This window comes from Mya arenaria, chromosome 3, assembly GCF_026914265.1.
Source record: "Mya arenaria isolate MELC-2E11 chromosome 3, ASM2691426v1".
NCBI lineage: Eukaryota > Metazoa > Mollusca > Bivalvia > Myida > Myidae > Mya > Mya arenaria.
Window position 1 is genome coordinate 11526888 of NC_069124.1, and position 25726 is coordinate 11552613.

Consider the following 25726-nt stretch of genomic DNA (forward strand, 5'->3'; position numbering starts at 1 on the left):
ATGTCAAAAGTTGCACCCACCCCAACGCCAACTTCTTGAGTTGACAATGCCACCAACTCAATAAATCATTAATACAACGCTTTACGTAAAAAAAGAAAAGGTCAAGCAGTGAAACTGGCTATTGAACACAGTGTTATCCAATCAGTCATTTAAACGCGCATGCCCCGGTCGCTATACACATACAGTGTTATGATTAAATGCAAGTTAACAACACTATACATTGAATCACGGTCATATGTAATAATGTTCGTGATTTAAATGGATTAAAACTATGAGAATAGTTGTATAAAATGTATTTAAAGTATTGTATATCGATCTGTTATAGTGGTTGGCTTAACGATATTAAATACACTTGAATTGGCGAAAAAAACAATAACAATTGATCACGTGGCGGATTGTTAAAATCACATGACTTCAAAATGGCGTGAAGTGTAAACATTGGCGATTTGTACACACTGACAGGTAAAATTTAATATTATATTTACCAATTCTTAATTATATAAACTAGTTTCATTATAAAGGAAGACAATGCCGATTGAATTATTGTATTATCGATTAGAATGCGAATTAACAAGTTATAGTTAAAGTTTAAACTTCCGTGTTCTCATGGCTTCGAAATTTATAATTTTAATACATGTACATGTATATATGTAACTCAATCGGGAAGTGACAATTAAACAAAATTGGGCGTCCTAAAGTAATGTATGGTAAAGTATTCAACTAACTTGTTTGAGCAATTGTATATAGTTTTACAAAATTAACAGTGTGTAGTATGGAATATAAATATTAGAACATACACATGTAATTGCATGTGAAATGAAAAATGATGCCCCTAGAAAATTACCGGTCGTTTCGTCGACGATGTCTTTGTTGTACTAGTGGTAGTAGTATTAGAGGAAGTAGCAGTGGAAGTAGAAGAAATTGTTCTTTTTTGTTGTTCGTGGTTTTTGTTGTTACATTGTATGTTGTTTTTGTCTATAGTTGGTGCTGTAGTAGTTGTATTAGTATAAGAGGCAGTAGCTTTATCTATGTGTGGGCGGGTCTATGTTCTACGTGTGTGTGTTATTTGTGTCTATTTTCTATACTGGGTGGGGGTAGTCATATTTTTCATCATACCGGTAGCAGATCTTTAGTTTGATGTCAGATTCTGACTAAGGAAATTATAAATTAAAGGCTATATATTTTCATCCCAGCCCGCCCTCTCTTTTTTCAGCCACACCTTAAATTTCATTTACTCAAATAAAAATGTTGAACTGGGGTTTGTATTTGCTCATCTTTCCGGTACTGTCCGGGAACGGCGTTTATTCATACCAGCCCGACGGTGTCGATGTAAACATTTACATAAAAAAGGAGAATTGTTCCGATTGTTTTCGTGGTTCTTCTCCCCCCCCCCCCCCCCCCCCCGACCACATTAAAATATTTGGATGATAACCTAGTATTCATATTTGCCCAATCGTCGCGGCACTTGTGTTGATGTAGCATCAAACAATGGCTTTTAAAATTGTTTTTCATTTGCAATATGTCTTTTTTAAAATAACTGTACGTAAGTGGCAGTTTCGTTGACATGTTCACATTAATTTCCATACACATCTAAATACATACTTATTCCTATTCACTGGAAATCCAAATGTAATAAATTATATTATTTGAAAATGCGTACAGATCAGTCGCCTTCCTGCAAGTGGCCATGTTGGACATTGCGAATGTTCTTGCCGTAGTGCTGCTGCTAACCAGTGTCCGAGGGCTGGAGAATGGACTGGCTAGAACCCCACCCATGGGATGGTTGTCATGGACACGGTTTGGCTGTAACATAGATTGTGACAGCGATCCCGACTTTTGCATCAGGTAAGGTAGTGTCCTTGGTTCGAAATAAGCAGAAGTAAGTGAAAGCGACATATATTTGAATAAACTAGGAAATTATGTTAACAAAATCGCTATACACAGACGTCTCATCCGTTTTGTGTATACAATTAACTAAGATTACACCAAATCGGCTTGTTTCTTTCTTTCTTACGGTTCTTTCAATGTAATTTTTCACAAAATACAGCACCGTCGATCACTGTATGACCAGCGTCGCTCAATTCTTTGATTAACTTTTATTCCGGAAGTGAGAAGTTGATCATGTCCATGGCAGACCGTCTGGCGTCGGACGGGTACAAAGCCGCCGGGTATGAGTACGTCTGTATCGATGATTGCTGGCTAGCGCCCGAAAGAGACATCTTCCACAGGCTGCAGCCGGACAAGCGGCGCTTCCCACATGGAATGAAGTACCTCGCGGATTATGTAAGTTCTTTCACTTAATTTGAAAGCGATACTTTCTTACGCAAGCGAAACTATTTTCAGTGAAAATAATATCTAAAGTATGCTTGTATTCTACTGGTTTTAAGCCGTTGTCCAAAGCATTGCAACTTGATAAGCGATATCTTACGTAGTCACACCAGCAAATGTGTACCACTCTTAACAATAATAGTATTGTTTATTTCATCTTGCGTATTATATCTACAGTGATAATGATATAATGGTGCATCGGTTAATGATTTATTTCACATTCTACAACATGAGGACATTGTTCATATTTTTACTCAAGGTTTAACAGTAGCCCCTCCCGACATGAAAAACGCCTTTAGTATACTATTCTAAGTTTTTATCCACAAATACATGTAAAAAAAACAAGTTACAAGTTTCAAAGTGTATGTTTATTATCCCTAGGTCCATTCGAAAGGTTTGAAGCTAGGCATTTACGAGGATTTCGGCACGAAGACGTGTGGAGGTTATCCGGGAAGTGAGTTCTTCCTCCAACTCGATGCCAAGACGTTTGCAGAGTGGGGGATTGACCTGCTGAAGTTTGACACGTGTCACTCGGACGCTCACGATAACAAATACGGTACATATTTTTATGCATATTTTAGTACTTTCTAGTAACAATGGGACGGTTGTTAACAGGATGACTGTTAAGTTAGCAATAGTGTTGCCGTCATCGTAGTTAACTTATAAGTCTTGACAGATCTGGAAGTTTCATGGATATACATGTGATATGCAGTATTTTAACAACATTTAATTTTTACCGAAATATCATAAAAATATCTATCACGATGTGGTTAATCACGTTGTTTTTTTAGAAAGTTCTGAACAATTAGTTAACTGATTGCGTTATTTTTTTTTAATTTTTGTTACAGGTGTTTACAAAATTCAGCTGTACAGTTTAGAAAAAAAATAAAACTGTATATGCTTCATTTTCGATACTGAGAACCATTTAAGGGCGTTTTAATGAGGTCTAACGTGTCCGTATCAGAACAATCTATTGAACAGTATCACCAACTATTACATTTACACAGCGTACATGTGTTTCCTGTTTCAGGGTACCCCGCCATGTCTATGTATCTGAACCAGACAGGAAGACCCATACTGTTTTCATGCGAGTGGCCGTACGGAGAGCTGCAACAGAATCTGTCGGTAAGAACGGAGTAAGATGGCTTACTTTGAGATCATCATAAAGAAATAGATTTCATCATTTGGTTAATTCTTTTCTCTTTCATGTGCCCAACTTTAATATTACTATTTCTTTTTATATATGGACTTGTTTGACATCAGCCTGAAACTCCCACATAAGCCGTTTATAAATGACAAGACAGTGCCTCGCTGTTGTTTCCATGTTCATATATATGTTGATGTTAAATATTTAGTGCCGCTACCACGTTTTCATGAACTTTTTGTTTTCGCCTTCAGAACACAAACTTGTTTGTATTGTTATCACTGTCTTTATTTAAACAAAATCGCTAATTCAGACTTTCTTCGCAGTCTGACTACGGTCCGGTTCGTGAGACGTGCAATATCTGGCGGAACTTCTGGGACGTTTCAGACCACTTTGACAGCGTGAAGAGCATTGTGGCCAACTACGGCAAGAACAACGCCCTCTTTCAGAAATACTCGGGGCCAGGGGGATTCTTCGATCCGGATATGGTATGACAGACGATTTTCGTCAATGTATTAGACTTACGAAATTTCATTTTGTTTGATATAGTCACTATGTATAGGTTAGAGTAAGTTACTATGCATTTATCAAATTAACCCCGGTCAGACCCGGCACATTGAGCTCCAATTATTACCGCGCTTAATTATTAACATTAGTAGTTTCAAAACTGAACGGGCATGAAGTGATAGTTTGTTTGCCGCCTTGGTATGACTCACTTTCGAGTCTCTTACCTATGTAGAGACCAGTTTTCCATTGCCTATAGCTTCCACTGTGAGAGGCTAAGAGAACATCCACCTTTGTGAGGTTATCATTTACGACATTATTGGTGAGAGACAATTTAATGTTTACTACTATACCACTCTCACAATCGACTTATATTTTACAGATCTTAGCGGGTGGATTCGGAATGTCCTCGTATCAGCAGCGAGCCCAGATGTCTATGTGGGCGATGTTGTCGGCGCCCCTGTTTATGTCCAACGATCTACGGGACATCTCCCCAGACGCCCGTCGACTGCTCCTTAACCCCCTCCTCTTAGCTGTCGACCAGGATCCGATGGGCAAAATGGCTACAAAACTGTGGGAGGTAAATAATAAAGAGATAGTTCGAAATACACACGAAGTAATGTTATCATATGCGATCTGTATACTTCAAAATAAATCTTCATGCATGCTAATTTGGTATTTATATTATAATCTTGATACTAAAATAATATAATATTTAGTAGAGAGACCGGTTCTGGGAAAATTGAAAAAAGCCATGCATCTTTCCGTTTCACAAAAACAACTATATCGATACATTTTTCTGTAATTGCCAAATACAAAGTACGAAACTCATATGATCATCACTGGGCATATTTATTTTGTTTTTAGTTTAACAACCTGCAACTGTGGGTGAAGCCGATAGTGCCCGAGGGGAGCCTGGCCGTGACATTCCTTAACACCAATAACTTCGGGAGCGGGTCCCCAATCTCCAGCACCGCTGACTCCCTGGGACTCACGGACTCCCGGGGATACAATGTGACTGAAGTGTTTACCGGAAAAAACCTCGGTGTACTCAAGCCAACTTCAGTTATAAAGACCCGCGTGTTTCCGACTGACGCCTATATGATTGTTTGTATATTGATGGCCTGATAGACCTTTGACGTTTTTTTAATACTAATAGAAAGCGAAAACTAAGAGAAATTGAAAAGACATATTGTATAGAAAACGATAAGTAAGAGAAATTGAATAGACATATTGTTTTGCCTATTACATGAAAAGTATACACGTATAGCATTAATCTCAGTAGCGTATTGCAGCATTGTGTATGTTTACCATCCATGGACATAGTATTTTGAAAGTTCATTCTTTTCATGATAATACTATACCAATTTCTCCACTTCCTTACATTGATTATATAATGTATCTTAACTCGCGCTAATCTTTTGCTTCCCATTGCCCTTTTATATACGTATTCGAATTTTGTTTTCATGGAAACCTACTTGTATATGCCATGTACATTCCACGTATTTCACGTTCACAATTGTTATTTTGTATACATGTCATGCATAAAATACTACTGTAAATATCACTCATTCACTATTACATGTTAAAGTCTCATAAAATCAGTTTATAGATATTACACTTTGATAGTAGTTTAAATAATGTGTATACTACTTTAATGATGAAATAAATCGTTCGAATTCTACTGTGACGTCACTTACCCGGACTGACTTCCGGGAATAAACGTCTCCCAGCACCCATGAACATTTACGGATAGACTGAGTTTTCACTGCCGGACCAGCGGGGTAAGGTTAGGGCGACAATCTGGGTTAGGATGAGGGTGACACTCTGGGTTAGGCAGGGGTTAAGTATAAAAACACATGGCTCTAGTGGAAGTAGACCCACGCTGTATTTTTAAGATTTTTTTACCATATACACTCGCCCAAAAGCGCTTAAAGTAAGCTGACGGATATTTTAACCTTTATTGAAGGGATAACGTTTATGGCATCACGAAATAATGTTAATCAACCAATCACAATACAGCTTTTTGTTGAATCGCGTTAGTAACGATTTTCAAAATCGTGATCTCCAACGACAAAACTTGAGCCTATTTCAACATTTGTTGAAGGGTTCAAGTCGTCCGTATCTTAGTTTTAACACTCCTAATGATATGCCATACTTAATTTCGTAAATTTGCGCTTAGGCATTCATTATTTATGCAATAAAACACTTCATTGGGAATCTTTTTTTTAATTACTAATACACTAAAACACTAAATTTCTCGAATAAAAAACGATCCTCGTGCTATCGTATTTATAATTATGAATGCTAAATGTGTACAATGTATACATAAAGAAGTCCACATGCACACGTACCCGTACAAGCAGGGTTCAGCAGCCATTCTGATTAAAAGCACTGCATGTGCGGCTACATAGTTACATTTGTATCATAATATAGATATAATGGAAAGAAATGGTATGCTGGGGTATAAATGTCTGAAATGATTACACACAGAAAAAGAGATAGGTATACAGTGAATGGGCAAAACAGTTTGTTTTATTTAGCTACATTTTTAATTATTTTAATGGTTTGGGTCACTAGTACTTGTTTGGTAAAACTAACTGATTAAACATTTATTCTAAAAATAGCTACGTTCTATAATATCAATCAAACTGAACACATAAAGCGATTGGATTACATATAGTCGCCCAAGTGCAAGAACTAAATAAGTGCATCTAAAAATGAAGTTGCTGAGCTTTTACATAATGTATTAAGATGACGAATTATTCGTTGCACGACAAAATAACTTATGAAAAAAAACTATTTCAAAGCTTCATTTAAGTTTTCAACTAAGTCACCAAAAGCTTGTTTTGCTTCTAAATCGTTTTCCGGAAACATGAGAATCCCGTGTTCTTCCGATGGCAGGTAAGAATGCTTCACCCTGACACCAACACGTTTTAAACGCTCCGCAAACATGAACCCGTCATCTCGCAGTACGTCAAATTCCGCGTTCACTATGTAGGTGGGTGGAAACATGGAAAGTTCTTCATCTGAGGCCATCAAAGGGGCAAACATTGGATTTAACAAAATGTCTTTATAATTGTCTGGAAGCCTCGCGTCAGTAAACTTTGAGTTCAACTGCGACTTGGAATCAGTGTTTTCTTTTCGTAAAAAATCCGGCAGTAATTTTACACTGACCATCCTCTTATGTTTCTCGTCAATTTCGCCAAAATGGCGGTTATCCCAAAATGGATCGTAATGCTCAAGGTCACCAAACGCATACCAGAGCCAGAAAGAGAGCATGCGGTGTTTGTCGAGGAAGCCAGGACCGTACTGGTTGTCACGGTACGCCGGAATTTGGAAGTCCGTCATCTGAAGGGCCGGATATAACAATGCTAGAAACCGGAAGTGATCCGTCCGAAGACCATCGTGGTTGGTTATGTTAAGAGACACGGCGGCTGCAAGGTTTCCGCCAGAACTGTCACCTACCAAGGGGAAACAGAAATATTGTTATACCAAACTAGTTTATACCAATTTTGAGAGTCGGTTTACCAAATACTGCCAAATTATAAGTTGCTGTACACTGCGTTTCATGCGCTTATGTACCGAATACGCGGAATACATTTGAAACCCCTTGCTACACAACAGCTCAAAAATGGGAATACACCATGCAGACATACAAAGAAACAGTAACTGTTCATATAGTTTCTAAAATAATTCGGACTGCATAAACATGGATATGTCCGTAGTCCATCTACTAGTTATATACCTTTTAGTAATACACCGATAATGTCCATGCAGAAATTAATATTTCCATATTTGATGAATGTATGTTTATTTCGTTTTTGTATGTCCATGTATTGTATCTATCAAGAGCGAAGTCGTCGTTTTATTTGTTACATATTTTACATATCATTCGATTCCCGACCTGGGCGAAGGTGAGTTTGATGGGTGGAAAACCAAGCCCTACAAGTGTGGAAACCGGATCCCCCACAACACAAAATAACACAAAACAACAGTCTCGCACAATAAGGTGCCACCGAATAATATCATGTTGTGATATGTCGATTCACAATACTTTTAAACATGTTTAACTAGGTAAAGTGATTGTTTTATGTTTACCAATAATTCCGATCTTTCGTGGATCGATTCCGTATTTTTCAGGTTTTTTTAGAATCCTGCGTGTAGCTTTCAGACAGTCTTCAAACGGGATCGGAAATGGATACTCAGGGGCCAAGCGGTAGCTGCAGAAGAAAGTGTATACAATGTAAGTTGGTAAGCGAGATACCTGTCAACACGTAGACAACGACTTATTTCAATCTTTGTCTCCGCAATAATTATTTTAAAGTAAAGTAAACGTGCAAACATTAGATGATCATTTCATCTAAAAATACTTTAGGAAATAGCAATAAAGTAAACTTGAGAAAAGCAATCCGTGCAAATAAAGGGGTGTGTGTGTGTGGGGGGGGGGGGGCAGATGAACGTCAAAGGTCGAGGTTTCGAACGCTTTTGTCCTTCAATAACTATGACATACGCAACTCTACGGCACATTTATTTTAGACTTTTGTGACTAAACAGATAGCTAAGAGAACGATCAAACCCGTTACCTAGGTAAAATCCAGTACTGATATCCGTTTTGAGTTGCTACAGGAGCGTTCCCTTACCTGTAATCTCGCCCACAACCACTTTGTTGAGAGGCTGACACATATACCACTGGAATATTTTTAACTTCAACGGAAATTTTTAATAAGTGATATCACTTGGCTATGCATGTCAAAAAGACATTATCCCTTCGTTTTCACAGAGTGTTAAAGAAGTAATTTTATTTAAGTATCATCATATATTGCCCTACTTACTTGATAGATATAACTACACTGCCGGTCTGTCGTGACAGGGCCTGGGTAAATGGTCGGTAATGGGCTGCGGAATAATGATCACACATTTACTATAAAGGTGCAAAACTAAAAACCAAACAATTATGCTCGCCGAATGGGTATATACCGATGGCGAGGGTAAATAAGCTAACACCCCCATCCCCAACAATTATAAACGACAAAGTGCCTCGGCTGATGATCACTGAAACGTTATAGCAGTCAAGCCAGCTCAGGTCGCTAAACATTGTTTTAATAGTCTTCACCTCACAAGGCAATCGGTTAAAAAGAGTAGAGCTATAACAGAATGGGTTTAATACCCCTGCATGCCAAAACGTCGGAAATGCTGCCTAAATAGAACAATTATAGAAATGTGGTACGTGTTTCACTGAAGGTAAATATGCCATAGAATTTTCAGTGATGTAGCAAATAAGTTCAAAACGTTGCTGTGACCTTGACCTCGAAGGTAGGGATATGGGTCTTGTGCTTAACGTCCTCATACTATAATGGTCACTTCTGCCAAGTAATGTAATATTTGGAACTTTGTATGACAAAGACATGAACCGGACACAAAATCATCAGTAAGGCTTATTAAGCAAAACATACAAAGTTCAGAGGTTGATATGATCTTGACCTTCAAGATATAGACACAAGTCTTGTTCGCGACACATCTTAATGCAATGGTGATTATTTTTGATAAATAATTTTAAAATCCGACCATAAATGAGAAGGATATGTATCAGACAAAAACGGGACGGACATACGGACGAGCGTGACGACGCCAGTGCTTACTTTGTAGTCCCCACTTCACTCTGTGAAGCGGGGGAATAATAACGAATATAAATAAAACTGATATATAAATCACTTTTTACTTAAATGCAGCAATGTCAGGTGGTGTTGACAAGAAGTAGGGAAAAATGTAAGCCTTATACAAAAAGTAGGAAAAGGTAGGAAAAAGAACATGAAAGAAATATTGTGCTGGTGCTCGCTATAGATTTAAAACGGGTGTGCCTGTGAGTGCTGATAATGTTTGTTGGATGATATTTTCTGGTAAATATCGAGATTATTCTGAAAGAAAACATGAATACAAATTGTACTCGTTTTAAGATTAATTAATCAATTAATCCGTCGAAATGGACAGTAAATAAGCAGTATAAGATAGTTGACATATGGGCCCGTTACCTGGGGACATGAAGACCCAGCCACCTCCGTGTATGTGTATGATGCCGGGCCGCAGTTTGTCCGTCTGTCCGGTTGGTCGCAATATAAGCACCTCCACACCCTCAATCTCAGTAGTTGTTTCCTGAAGTTCAACCACAAATACAAAATAAACATCTGATTGATATAAAACATGCAAGTCGTTTGCATAATCAAATATAAGGTGTGTCTATTTGCGCGATCGGAGTATTGTGCAAATATAAAATCAAACATAATTCCTTAAAATCTTCATAAGGAGAGCATTTGAGGGTACATTGTATAAGTTTTCAAAAGGCCACTGAAAACTGTTTTCAATCTACCCATCTACGTTATCGTTAAATTATATATATTTTAATTTAACCATCTTATTACTTGAATATCCGGCGCTGACTTTCCGGCGAAGAGAAGCCCGCTTGCCAATGCCCTGCTCGTCACCACGGGTGAGATCCCAACCAAACTTCCGCAAAATTCCTGAATTTTTTTTTTTAAATTAAATATATGTGTATTTTTAATCGAAACGCCTAAATCACCTTTCATACGTAAAATCCATCGCCGGTGAATTAAACGCGGCAAGCCTGAGGTTTCAAAATTTCAAATTTAGTCCGATCTGGAACCAAAACACCCTATTCTCAGGAACGATAGAGAAAGGTGCATCAAATAAATACCAGTAGTTGTTTTCATCTACTTTGAATTTGGCTCAATTTCATACACTTTTACTATATTGCATGTTCAAAGGTTTCCAAACTGCATTTTGATACTTATAATATATGCGAGCCTCAAATGAGATCAGATAAAACAAAATCACGTATCAGTCGCGTTTTAGAGACATTTTGCATTTCGACTTAAGTTTGATTAAAATAAATAGTCATGTATTCCTAACAATTGTCTGCCTGTAATTATGGTCAATCTTACTAAAAAAAAACTCTGGAAACATCGAAATACCCGGGAGCAAATCAACTTATTTTGCGTTCATATGCCATGAAATACCCTAGAGGGCAAATTTACCCTACCCCTAGACAGTGGGTATTTTCGTTCATATGCACATATTTGCCCTTGGATAAATTTGCCAGTGGGGTCAATTTCGCCAGCGAGTGTAAATCTCGTCATAAAAACGGCGTAAGTAATGAGAAAATAATACTTATACCGAGTCATACTTATTTGAAATATCCAGGAGATTATAGCCAGAACAAAAATATCCTGTTTATGATACATCGTTAAGACTACTATTGATTAGTAATTGTTATTAGCTCGGCCTATCGCACACAGAAAAACTAGTGTCTTACAAGGAATAAAATACGATTGTTCTATGTTTTATTATACCCGGTGGCTCAATGTTCTCAGATAAAATAACAAAGAAATATCACTAAAGATGAAGGGAAGCAGAAAGGGGGATGTACATACAGACGCAACTCGCGTTGACAATGTCGTTGAGACCTTCATATATAAAGTGAGCGAGGTCCTTCATATAGATAGTGACCGAGGTTTTTCATATAGATAATGACCGAGGTTTTTCATATAGAAAATGACCACTGTCCTTCATATATAAAGTAAGTTAGGTCCTTCATATAGATAGTGACCGAGGTCCTTCAAATAGATGGTTACCGATGTCCTTTAAATTAATAGTGACCGAGGTCCTTCATATAGATAGTGACCGAGGTCCTTCAAATAGATAGTTACCGATGTCTTTCATAGAGATAGTGACCGAGGTCCTTCAAATAGATAATGACCGAGGTCCTTCATATAGATAATGACCGAATTTATTTCTTTAAATAGATAATGACCAGTGTCCTTCATATATAAAGTGAGCGAGGTCCTTCATATAGAAAGTGACCGAGGTTCTTCATATAGATAATGACCGAAGTTTTTCATATAGAAAATGACCACTGTCCTTCATATATAAAGTGAGCGAAGTCCTTCATATAGAAAGTGACCGAGGTTCTTCATATAGATAATGACCGAGGTTTTTCATATAGAATATGACCACTGTCCTTCATATATAAAGTAAGTTAGGTCCTTCATATAGATACGAGGTCCTTCAAATAGATAATGACCGAGGTTCTTCATATAGATAATGACCTAATTTCTTTATAAAGATAATGACCAGTGTCCTTCATATAAAAAGTGAGCGAGGTCTTTCATATAGATAGTGACCGAGGTTCTTCATATAGATAATGACCAAGGTTTTAAGTTAGGTCCTTCATATAGATACGAGGTCCTTCAAATAGATAGTGACCGAGGTTATTCATATAGATAATGACCAAATTTCTTTATATAGATAATGACCAGTGTCCTTCATTTATAAAGTAAGCGAGGTCCTTCAAATAGCTACGAGCTCTTTCATATAGATAGTGACCGAGGTTCTTCATATAAATAATGACCAGTGTCCTTCATATAAAAAGTAAGCGATGTCCTTCATATAGATACGAGGTCCTTCAAATAGATAGTGACCGAGGTTTTTTTTATATAAATAATGACCGAATTTCTTCATATAGATAATGACCAGTGTCCTTCATATATAAAGTAACCGAGGTCCTTTATATAGATACGAGGTCCTTAAATAAATAGTGACCAAGGTCCTTCATATAGATAGTGACCAAGGTCATGCATACAGATACTGACCGATATCCTTCATATAGAAAGTGACAACGATTCTTCATATAGATTTTGACCGAAATCCTTCATATCGAAAGAGACTGAATTTCTTCATTTAATGTTAATGACCGAAATTATTTTAATAGATAATGACCGAAGTTCTTCTTAAAGATAGTGACCGATGTCCGTTATATAGATATTGACCGGAGTCCTTCATATATATAATGATCGAATTCCTTTATATGGATAGTGACCGAAGTTCTACATACAGAAAGTGACCGATGTCCGTTATAAAGATAGTAACAAAGGTTCTTAATATAACTAGTAACAACGGTAGATTATAAATATACATGGACCATTACACGTTTTACTTGCTGAATGAAACGGGAAACAGACGAATTTACGGAAAAATGGACGATTTTCATCTCCTACGCAGTAATCTCCCTTGGTGACGGCAAAAATGCCGAGTTTTAAAAAATTAACCTTAAGCTTAATTGTTTGTTTTGAAAATGTGAGTGAAATGTGAAAAAAAAACTAATACAAAATATAAAGCAAGGAGTTCACATAACATGCCGGTACAAATAAAAGGTGAATTTCATTCTATTGAAATCTATGTATTAGACCACTGACTCTATTTCTTCCAAAGAAACGTATGTATATTTTTGTTACAATTTAGTTTTAACCGGAGGATTAGCTTGGGAAAAAGAACAGAATATCTTTAATTCCGGGCTTAAACTATTGTAACAATATTATTAACCATAATGTCCTTCGAGCATATGTACACCCAACATAAAAACAAATATTATCGTTAATATAATAACCATTTTTGGTTATCTTCATGCACGTTTTCTTCTAATTTCATTGCGCCGACTTGATGCTATGCATCAACTTCTTTCTTGTTAATTTCTGTAATATGTTGCGTCTAAGATAGTATAAGAATCGAAACAAACGCACCAATAGTTGTAATAGTTTCATGGCGAGTCCACGCGCAGTTTTCGTTCCTACGTTGCTGGCGGTCTCCGGGAACCTGGGACGGAAGAACACGGCTGTGAAGGCCACTATGATCGCAGACACCAGCACCATTTTCAGCAACATCCCGTCTGCATGCAATCGGAAAGAGATGCAGTTTTAGTCTCAGAACTTTCGTTAACGGTTCTGTGCGAAAAACTCCTTAAACGAGTAAACAAGTAAATTATGTTCCTCCTCCCTAAAGTGTGTATGTATATAAACTACTATTTACAGAGTGTATATTTGTAACGTGCAATCCACGTAGTGTCGGTAGCGTATTATCTACAGAGTGTGTGTGTAGCGTATTACCTACATAGTGTCTGTCTGTAGCGTACTACCTTAAGAGTGTATGTGTTTAGAATACTACCTACATTGTGTCTGTCTGTAGCGTACTACCTCATAGTGTATATGTGTAGCGTATTACCTACAGAGAGTATGTGTGTAGCGTACTGCATACAGAATGTACGTGTGTAGCGTGTTACCTGCATTGTGTATGTGTGTAGCGTTTACCTACAGAGTGTACGTGTGTAGCGTCTACCCATAGAGTGTATGTGTGTAGCGTACTACCTACATAGTGCATGTGTGTAGAGTACTAACTACATAGTGTCTGTCTGTAGCGTACTATCTCATATTGTCTGTGTGTAGCGTACTACCTACAGAGTGTATGTGTGCGTAGCGTACTACCTACAGAGTGTATGTGTGCGTAGCGTACTACCTACAGAGTGTATGTGTGCGTAGCGTACTACCTACAGAGTGTATGTGTGTAGCGTACTACCTACAGAGTGTATGTGTGCGTAGCGTACTACCTACAGAGTGTATGTGTGCGTAGCGTACTACCTACAGAGTGTATGTGTGTAGCGTACTACCTACAGAGTGTATGTGTGCGTAGCGTACTACCTACAGAGTGTATTTGTGTAGCGTACTACCTACAGAGTGTATGCGTGTAGCGTACTACCTACAGAGTGTATGTGTGTAGCGTACTACCTATATAGTGTATTTGTGTAGCGTACTACCTACAGAGTGTATGTGTGCGTAGCGTACTACCTACAGAGTGTATGCGTGTAGCGTACTACCTACAGAGTGTATGTGTGTAGCGTACTACCTACATAGTGTATGCGTGTAGCGTACTACCGACAGAGTGTATGTGTGCGTAGCGTACTACCTACAGAGTGTATTTGTGTAGCGTACTACCTACAGAGTGTATGTGTGCGTAGCGTACTACCTACAGAGTGTATGTGTGTAGCGTACTACCTACATAGTGTATGCGTGTAGCGTACTACCTACAGAGTGTATGTGTGCGTAGCGTACTACCTACAGAGTGTATGTGTGCGTAGCGTACTACCTACAGAGTGTATGTGTGCGTAGCGTACTACCTACAGAGTGTATGTGTGTAGCGTACTACCTACAGAGTGTATGTGTGCGTAGCGTACTACCTACAGAGTGTATTTGTGTAGCGTACTACCTACAGAGTGTATGCGTGTAGCGTACTACCTACAGAGTGTATGTGTGTAGCGTACTACCTACATAGTGTATTTGTGTAGCGTACTACCTACAGAGTGTATGTGTGCGTAGCGTACTACCTACAGAGTGTATGCGTGTAGCGTACTACCTACAGAGTGTATGTGTGTAGCGTACTACCTACATAGTGTATGCGTGTAGCGTACTACCTACAGAGTGTATGTGTGCGTAGCGTACTACCTACAGAGTGTATTTGTGTAGCGTACTACCTACAGAGTGTATGTGTGCGTAGCGTACTACCTACAGAGTGTATGCGTGTAGCGTACTTCCTACAGAGTGTATGTGTGTAGCGTATTACCTACAGATTGAACGTGTGTAGCGTATTACCTACAGAGTGTATGTGTGTAGCGTACTGCATACAGAGTGTACGTGTGTAGCGTATTACCTACAGAGTGAAATTGTGTAGCGTATTACAAACAGAGTGTATGTGTGTAGCGTACTGCATACAGAGTGTATGTTTGTAGCGTACTACCTACGGAGTGTATGTGTGTATAGTACTAACTGCAGTGTGTATTTGTTTTAGAGTACTACATGTAGAGTGTATGTGTGTAGAGTACTACCTTCAGAGTGTATGTGTGTAGCGTACTACCTACAGAGTGTATCTGTGTAGAGTACTACCTACAGAGTGTATGTGTGTAGAGTACTGCCTACAGAGTGTATGTGTGTAGCGTACTGCCTACAGAGTGTATGTGTGTAGAATACTACCTACAGAGTGTATGTGTGTAGAGTACTACCTACAGTGTGTATGTGTGTAGAGTACTACTTACAGAGTGTATGTGTGTAGCGTACTACCTACAAAGTGAATGTGTGTAGACTACAACCTATAGAGTGTATGTGTGTAGCGTACTACCTACAGAGTGTATGTGTGTAGCGTACTACCTACAGAGTGTATGTGTGTAGCGTACTACCTACATAGTGTATTTGTGTAGCGTACTACCTACAGAGTGTATGTGTGTAGCGTACTACCTACAGAGTGTATGTGTGTAGCGTACTACCTACAGAGTGTATGTGTGTAGCGTACTACCTCCAGAGTGTATGTGTGTAGCGTACTACCTACAGAGTGTATGTGTGTAGCGTACTACCTACATAGTGTATTTGTGTAGCGTACTACATACAGAGTGTATGTGTGTAGAGCACTACCTACAGAGTGTATGTGTGTAGAGTACTACCTACAGAGTGTATGTGTGTAGAGTACTACCTGCAGTGTGTATTTGTTTTAGAGTACTACATGCAGAGTGTATGTGTGTAGAGTAATACCTACAGAGTGTATGTGTGTAGAATACTACCTACAGAGTGTATGTGTGTAGAGTAATACCTACAGAGTGTATGTGTGTAGAGTACTACCTACAGAGTGTATGTGTGTAGAGTACTACCTACAGAGTGTATGTGTGTAGAGTAATACCTGCAGAGTGTATGTGTGTAGAGTACTACCTACAGAGTGTATGTGTGTAGCATACTGCCTACAGAGTGTATGTGTGTAGAGTTCTACCTACAGAGTGTATGTATGTAGAATACTGCCTACAGAGTGTATGTGTGTAGAATACTGCCTACAGAGTGTATGTGTGTAGCATACTGCCTACAGAGTGTATGTGTGTAGAATACTGCCTACATAGTGTATGTGTGTAGCATACTGCCTACAGAGTGTATGTGTGTAGAATACTGCCTACAGAGTGTATGTGTGTAGCATACTGCCTACAGAGTGTATGTGTGTAGAATACTGCCTACAGAGTGTATGTGTGTAGCATACTGCCTACAGAGTGTATGTGTGTAGAGTTCTACCTACAGGGTGTATGTATGTAGAATACTGCCTACAGAGTGTATGTGTGTAGAGTACTGCCTACAGAGTGTATGTGTGTAGAGTACTACCTACAGAGTGTATGTGTGTAGAGTACTACCTGCAATGTGTATATGTTTAGAGTACTACATCCAGAGTATATGTGCTTAGCGTACTACTTGCTATGGCTATATATATAGCGGACGAACCTGCAGATATCCATACAGTAGAAATAGGATTTACAATTGCTTCAAATTTTAAATTACAACAATTTAAAATCAAATTGAAGTTGTTTTTTGACTGTCGCTGGTCAAACCTAATGACACCTGACTGTTGGAGTCAAAATCAATGAACCTTGTGTTCACCTTTAAACGTCATTTATTTAGGTCGTATTAAATAAAAGGCGTTACACTTCATGTTATTTGAAATACTATAAATGAATTAACAAATACTGTGGACAGAATATGTACTAAACTCATTCAAGCTTTAAGTCATTTTCATGAGCCATTTCGTAACATGTGAATGTCTGTTTTAACCTTAAGTGATTTACTTAAACGCTATAACATTATTTATTCAAATACAATAAAGAGTCCACACTGGAAGCAAATCATTGATCTCTGTTAAGCTATATATAGTGTGTGATTTCTTTTTGTGTACATGGTAGTCGCTATAGGTTTATTGTGTCAAATCATTACAATGATCGATAGGTTGTTGTAAGTTCCTATTGCAAAATGTCTGCCCGATACCGTCTTAACGAAGGATTTAAAGAAATAAGTGTCTGTTTAATTTGATAGCACTAACTTAATACTTGAATTCACGTTTGTATTTATAAATAAGATTGAACTTTTAGAGTAAAAACAGTGTTTATATAAATATTTTCTGCTGTGAATTGATGAAAACATGACATCGTGACGTTATACTTTAATACTCCTCAATAAAGACTCCATTCCTGCTTCAAGCTCCTGGATTAAGCTTCATTAACCTCGCAAGGTTTCTCCATCATAGGAAGGGACTTAAACCAAGAAACGCCATGCATCTCTGGACACTTCTACTATCGCTTCTTGTTGAGCGCAGTAAGTAGTAGTAGCTGCCTAACAGGGTTGACTGCTACCTTTAAACCTGTTCTTAAAATCAAATAAATTGTGGTTTTGTACAAAACTCCGGTCCTAATTCGTCGCAAATGTCCATAAAGGAAAATAGGACTGTGTACGCCTACTAAACAACTAGAAACTAAATTATGAACCGTACAACACGCAACATGCTCATGTGTTTAAATAGATGTACATCTACATGTACATTCTACTTTCGCTTTGCTAATTACAGTCATCGTCGATGGTGTTAACGTTATACAGTGTCTACAGTAGTACGAAAGTGGTGTCTGCATGAATTAAGAAAGGGATGCTTACTTTAATTAGATTTATAAATTCCTGTGATACCAAAAGCCACAAACTTCCTATTTAAAATAGTTGTATGAAAACCAAAGGCAGGCGGCACTTAACACTTATCATTCGACTAACTAGCATATTGTACAGCCATAGGTGGCAGCCCGTATATCAGTCAGGATGGTGAACCCTTATCCGGTAATAATTATTTTTCTAATACTGACTTGATACTGTCACTTTTGCCTGTAGTCAGATAAAGGGAAAAAAGCTGTACAGTTTGTGTCGAAAAACGGTAATTTTAACTATCGTTTTTAACTATCGCAGGTTATACTTACACATCAAAATGTCAGAATTCATTGCGTGTGCCTCGCGACCCCCCCCCCCGCCCCTATTTTTTCCATATTAGGTCACTAATCTTTATTTCATACCAAAATGGCGTCTAGTTTCAGTACAATAAATTATTCCCAGATAGTTTTGGCGTCTTGATCAACGTAAACAGGATGTCAACGTGATAAATATGCATTACGGTGTAAGTAGGTGACCCGATATGGGATATATGGGGCGCAGGAAACCATATTCGGGAGCGAGCGTCTTATTATATGTTTACCTTTGTCCCGTATATCCCATATCGGGTCACCTACTAACCCCGTAACTTGTAATATATAATACAACGATCCAAACATTGATATTCAGCCACGGCCTTCTGCAGCGTCACAACGTCTTCGACGGCGGCTGCGAGCGAGACCACGTTGAATTACGTTCAATCTCCTGGTTACCCTTCCGGCTACCCACCGTAAGTGACTTGTTTTCATTTGATCATGATATAGATATTAACAACAGTGTATTACGTTGTTCACTGACATAAATAATAACTTGACGTGTATAGTTGTACTTTCCATGATTTTTAAAAATTAAACTAATCCACTGACAACATCGCCAGCATGGAACACGAACTGTTAGTTCTAATTTCTGAAATAACTTAAACATGTCACATATACCGACACCATAGACACTAGTATGTTGAACGTCTGCCATTAAGCGTAGTTACTTTTGTTCTTTGTGTTCTTGATTTGTAAATTATTCCATTAGTTATAAACTTATAATACACGTGTATTTCCTATCTAAAATCCTGTGTCTGTTTGCCTGAATCTCGTGTGTATTATGATCCAGTACTAAGCTTTGTTTTTATTAGTTGACCTGTAAAATGAAGTTTATACCTATACCCTTCTAGTATTCGAGGATTTTTTTTTATATATTAACCATTTCCATTTCCCCAGGAATGAAGATTGTGAATGGAATATAAGCCCCGCCGACTCGAGCCAACGCGTTATGTTCTATATTGAGATGGTTAGTCTGGAAGCCCGGTACGATTTCTTGTCGATTGTCGACAATGGAGGTGAGTTCTTGAATATTTCTTATTTACTGAAATTAAGTTGGCCGAAGACGGATATTTAATTATATTCATGAAGAAGAGAGAACTCAACAGATATTTGCACATTATATATGCTGTAATAACTAAAAGAGATGCACACTAGTACTGATTTAACATAATGAAAAAGATAAAACCTACTTATTGAAATAAGATACAAATTGTCACGACCGCTGTAATGTAATTCAATAGTGAAAGGCTGTTAGTGAATCTATGATCAACTTTTCTCCCATCTCAGATAAGTAGATCCAAAATTGTTACCATGCTAGAAATTCTTATCTTGCCCACGGGCAAAGATAAAACGCCCGTTTTTATGGTCATCACATTGTAATTACCTCCCTTGTTGAAGACTGTCGTCTGTAGCATCATAGAAACCTTGTCTTGTTGCATTATTTAGAATGCTTATTAGTTAGTTCTCGCTTCAAATGTCACCATAAAAAAGATTCCACGCACCTTTCAAGAAAGAATGCTTTACTATCCTCAGAACTATTTAAAGACCGATTTCACTATTAACATAATCTGAATCACTGCGCGCTTATCCATGACAACCACGAATTATCACATATCCATACGCATTTATTTTCACTACGCACAAAAGACTTCCAGCAAAAAAAATACATTTTAACTTAATTTTGTTTAACTGAGGTGGGAGAAAAAGTATCTACCATAGCCGCTCGTGTACGATAGGTTCATCCCAACCCTCGCGCAGGGTGTTTTGCTGAAACTCGGTAAACCTCGTTTCCGCAAAAAAAACTACGCTCGGGTCGGGATGAACCTATCTTACACCCTTGGCCATGGAAGATACTTATAATTACCCGCAAGTTTAAAAAGAAACCATCATATGTTTTCTCTTCTCTTCAGGTACCGTTTGGTACTCGGAAAGTTATGACCAATTGTATGGAATAACAGAGTCAGGAGATGTGAAAGTTGTCTTTCACTCGGACTACTCTATCCAGTATGGGGGATTCAGCCTGATGTATATGGCTGTCAAAACCTCCGACAGCGACATTGGTAAGTGGTTGTATGAGGTGTTTCAATTTCAACATATAGTAAACATATAAAAGTGGTAAGATTAATTTGCATTAGGGTAAAGACGGACATAATTGACTTTAAAGTAACTCGCTCATGGTTTGTAAAAGCACTTTTTTAAATAACGAAATAAAGTGTGGCAAATCATAATGAGTCTTAAAACAAAAATACCAAAATCTGGAACCCTTCAGCAAATGTCGATATTTGCTCAAATATCGTCTTTGAAGACCACAATTTTCATTAGCGTTTGTAACGCGATCGAAAATTTATTTCGGCTGTGGTGTTGCGTGATTGGTTGATTGACATGATCACGTGAAGTTATCAATGTATCCTTAACAGGTCAACATATACAGCCCTTTTGTAAAGTCCCGGAGGCCGCGTTGACAAGCAGGTTGTTTTCTAAAAAGAAAATCTTGATTTTACCGGCGTGGGTTGATTCCCACTAAACCAAAATTCTTTTTTATGCTATAACTGTTTTTTTTTCTGCAATTTCGATGTCACAGAGGGAAATAATGATAAAAAAGGTTTTTTCAGATGCATTACCAGGAAAACTAATTTTTGATCCAAAAACATTCATGAGCGAGTCGCTTTAATTGTGGATTAAATTCAATTTTCCAAGACGGAAGAGTTGCCAAAACCCATAACGCCTGTTTAATGTACGCAAATAATCAAGCTTATCAGAAAGATTAAATCTACTAGCTGAATAAAGAAACACGCGCATGCAAAATATACAAGTATTGAAACAGCATTCGTTTGAAATGACTTAATTCTGAAAGTTGTCGCGAACTTCAAGGTAGTACAAGTAATATGCTCTGTATGAACACATAGTAAACACAATCTTACAGGGCACCCTTTCTTGTATTTCAGCGCCGTGCTCCTCTTCCCTGACCGCGTCCAGTACAGATCAAAACCTCGTCTACTATTTCTCGTCGTCCTCATACCTCTATCAAACAGGACAAAGGTCAGTGATTTTCAGCAAAAAAGGGAATAACGTTAGCCCATTTGCTAAATAAATTGTACCATGAATTGGGAAAAAGTAAAACACAAACGGAAACGATCATAGAGGAAATAAGTTGTTTTTTATAATAATAATTGCTTATCTACTTGTGTTCTTGAATGATCATTTGCTATCAGCTCCTTTGGTCACATTCACATTTATTCAGTTATATTCTGTCATACAAGTCATTCTTGGTTATTATTAAGGCTATTCTTGATCCCTTTAATCAAAAGGTGAAAAAGCCCTAAATGTACACATCACGATCGATGTTTTTATCTGTGGTGGCACTTATCTTCTGTTTTATTTCAAAACTGTGATAGTTCACACAAGTTGTGAATGATACATGTTCACCATTTGCAAATAAGCTTTAGCTTCAAGAGAATTAAAAGACAAAACCTGTTTCAATCATCTATAGATCAATCAAATAACCGTCGACACCACTTATTTTCGAAAAAAAAAACGGTACACTGTTACGCCCAGTTTCACCCCGTGTGGACGGAATAAAGTACTGGGGTTGCTGGCGTCTAGGTTTACATTTAGCGCCAGGTCCTTACTTGGCAGAAAGAAAAAAAAATCTAATTATTATTATTCATACTTGATAGCAAAATGCACCCATAAAATATGAAAAGAAGGCAGCATATACATGTGAAGATCCACACATCTAGAAAATTGAACTGAAGATCAAACATTACTTTTGCTGAGGTCATTTTAATAATTATAGCTGCACTCTCACGGATTGACCGTTTTGACATATTTTTTTTCTTAGAATGAGCCAGTTGTTGTTCAAAAGTCTAAAAACCAATGTTATAAGACTGGTGACAAAAGATCAGAACTCATATTTTCAAATCTACAATCGAAAATTGATGTTTTATGACTAAAAGCGTTACTAACGCTTTTTAAAAATAATCGGCCGTTTTCCAAACAATCAAGATCTGTTTTATACTGAGTTATCTTATACATGTATAACTGAATTGAAGGCATTAGGGCCAAAATCAGCTGATTCTGTAAGAAAAAAAAGGTAAAAACTGCCAATCTGTGAAAGTGCAGCTTTTTATAGCCCTAGATTATCATATATTTGTCTGCTTTATTTTACACTTGTAATTTTTTTACCTAGATATTCTTGGGTTAAAAACCTACCCATTCGATTACGGTAAACATGAAATGAATTTACATCAAGAACAGACACAGTCATATTTTAGCTCGATTTAACTCGCCTCGGCGTTGCTGTCGGCATTGCCGCCTACGTTGAAGTTTTACGATAGAGCAATATCCCAGAAACCATTCATGGGTTCTTCATATTTGGAGTTAGTTTTTTAAAACATTCGGTTCATGTGTTTAAACATTATTTCAGCCAATCCTGTTCATGGACGATAACGGCGAGCGCCAATCAATTCATTGAAATCAGCGTCCCGTTATACACAACTAGCAACTGGTACCTACTGGATCTGGGTAAGCCGAGTTTAACATCAACTGTCAGAAGAGCGTTTAAATGAAGTAATTACTAATGTGCGTTTCTTCTTTTTTGTTCTAAAAAAGTGCAAGAAAACAGAGCACGTACATACGAGGTCCTTAGATGAGTTCACCGTCTGATAATGAATTGTTTTGTTTTCCTTCAGTCAATTTTCGGATAAATTATTTTTGCCTCTTCCAGGTCAATCTTCCGAGTACGTCAGTGGTTCCGGTCCATACATCACTTCCGGAAACACTGCAACAGTGACGTCATTGGATGGGGCATTCATTTTGACATATAAGGAGGTTTCCTATAGTACCACAGGTGCGGTTTGTACTAAGACGTTCAAACTAGGATCTTTTTAACAAAAAAAGACAAAGCAAAGTTGTGTCAATAATTTTGGACAGATCCCAAAATTGCCACTTTCTGGACAGTGAAACACTAAATGATTCAAACACTGAATGTATAAATGTGTTTACACACAGTGAGTGTGGTAAGCCAGTTTTTCAGCATATGAAGTCATCATAAAGCGACATGTACACGAGAAAGTTATATTAAAATGAACATTTCTAAAATATTTTCTAGATGCAACATTGACGACAACACCATCTCTTGATGTAACGGATATGTGCGACACATCGCAGCTATATGCAGACCAGACCTCCCGCTATCTGCAGTCGAATAACTACCCTAATCCTTCCTTCAGGTACGTTTATAAATACTCATTTCTTATCCATCAATTGTCACGAAAGCTCATAGTTGAGTCCATTCGGCTCCTGGGTAAAACCCAGTACCGTCAGCATAAGAAAGTTCCCCAGACGGACTAAACATGAGAGGGTTTTATAAGCAGACACCAATACCAACTGACCACGTTCACCCTTTCGTTAGTATATCTTCGAACATACAACATACAACGTATACTGGACTTTGAGTCAGGACGTCTTCTTTACTGTATGACTTTGACGTTATAATTATACATAAAATGCTCTTATATATAGTCAATAACAGAATAAAGATGAATTGAAATGTTTGGTTAATAAAAAGGTATATCCTTTCAAAGCCTGCTACAGTGTAATATATTGAATAACATTTTACAGTCGAAACTCGGTATGTCGAAGTCGTTGGGACCTCGAAACATAGTTCGAGTTCACGATCATTTAGTTCGAGTTAACGATCATTTAGTTCGAGTTAACGATCAAGTTAACGATCATTTAGTTCGAGTTAACGATCATTCGATTATAACCGACATATAAAACATGTATAACCAAACCCAACTCATTTGAAAATAGGTCGACATAACCAGAACATTGAGATAACAGATGTCGACATAGCGAGTTTCGACTGCATTGTCAAGACATATGCTGTTGTATTCCAAAGTAAACATATAGTCAAAACCTTTACTACGATACTTTTATAATATGATAAAACATCCGATGACCTTCGCCACTTAAGTAACGCCGTTCACTTCTCGGTGTTCATTATCCATGGCAATAAGTAACGCCTTTCACTACTCGGTGTTCATTATCCATCACAATAAGTAACGCCTTTCACTACTCGGTGTTCATTATCCATCGCAATAAGTAACGCCTTTCACTACTCGGTGTTCATTATCCATCACAATAAGTAACGTCTCTCACTACTCGGTGTTCATTATCCATCACAATAAGTAACGTCTCTCACTACTCGGTGTTCATTATCCATCACAATAAGTAACGCCTCTCACTACTCGGTGTTCATTATCCATCACATTAAATAACGCCTTTTACTACTCGGTGTTTATTATCCATCACATTAAGTAACGCCTTTCACTACTCGGTGTTCATTATCCATCACAATAAGTAACGCCTTTCACTACTCGGTGTTCATTATCCATCACAATAAGTAACGCCTTTCACTACTCGGTGTTCATTATCCATCACAATAAGTAACGCCTTTCACTACTCGGAGTTCATTATCCAACACAATCAGTAACGCCTTTCACTACTCGGTGTTCATTATCCATCACAATAAGTAACGCCTTTCACTACTCGGTGTTCATTATCCATCACAATAAGTAACGTCTCTCACTACTCATTGGCCATTTTATGTTTCAGTGACCTGTATTTGTTAGTTGACCGTCACAGCTTGTAACACTATACAATGGTTTCTTTGTGTTTTAGCAGCTAGTAACGATTCATTACACTATGGTTATATTTATGTTTTAGTCATAAATGCATTATTCGTTGACCAACTATTAATACCTCTCCCTACACAGAGATCACGTTGATGTTTCAGTTACTTGTACCACTAGTTGACCAGCTTGTATAATGCCTCTCACGACACAGTGATCACGTTGATGTTTCAGTTACTTGTACTACTAGTTGACCAGCTAGTATAATGCCTCTCCCTACACAGTGATCACCTTGATGTTTCAGTTACTTGTACTACTAGTTGACCAGCTAGTAAAATGCCTCTCACAACACGGTGGTCACGTTGATGTTTCAGTTACTTGTACTACTAGTTGAGCAGCTAGTATAATGCCTCT

The 25726-nt window shown here is 37.8% G+C and overlaps 3 protein-coding genes across 3 annotated transcripts; 2 read left to right on the forward strand and 1 right to left on the reverse strand.

Moving 5' to 3' along the window:
- Window positions 1-236: 236 nt before the first annotated feature.
- On the forward strand, window positions 237-5660 carry LOC128228670 (alpha-galactosidase A-like). The gene is made up of 8 exons (XM_052940112.1): window positions 237-462; window positions 1663-1845; window positions 2109-2283; window positions 2710-2884; window positions 3359-3453; window positions 3799-3960; window positions 4359-4556; window positions 4844-5660. Exons 2-8 carry the CDS (start codon window positions 1688-1690, stop codon window positions 5102-5104), a joined length of 1224 nt encoding a protein of 407 aa, XP_052796072.1. The 5' UTR covers window positions 237-462; window positions 1663-1687; the 3' UTR covers window positions 5105-5660.
- Window positions 5661-5672: 12 nt separating this feature from the next.
- LOC128228671 (arylacetamide deacetylase-like) lies at window positions 5673-18445 on the reverse strand. The gene is made up of 7 exons (XM_052940114.1): window positions 18322-18445; window positions 13570-13715; window positions 10396-10494; window positions 10009-10129; window positions 8812-8875; window positions 8078-8199; window positions 5673-7440 (listed from the first exon to the last, which is right to left on the reverse strand). Exons 2-7 carry the CDS (start codon window positions 13708-13710, stop codon window positions 6776-6778), a joined length of 1212 nt encoding a protein of 403 aa, XP_052796074.1. The 5' UTR covers window positions 13711-13715; window positions 18322-18445; the 3' UTR covers window positions 5673-6775.
- LOC128225665 (CUB and sushi domain-containing protein 3-like) lies at window positions 17423-24029 on the forward strand. Its single transcript, XM_052935575.1, has 8 exons — window positions 17423-17988; window positions 18991-19090; window positions 19575-19693; window positions 20588-20737; window positions 21623-21716; window positions 23104-23201; window positions 23404-23526; window positions 23788-24029. The coding sequence occupies exons 1-8, from the start codon at window positions 17946-17948 to the stop codon at window positions 24027-24029; spliced, it is 969 nt and encodes a 322-aa protein (XP_052791535.1). The 5' UTR covers window positions 17423-17945.
- The last annotated feature ends 1697 nt before the right edge of the window (window positions 24030-25726 follow it).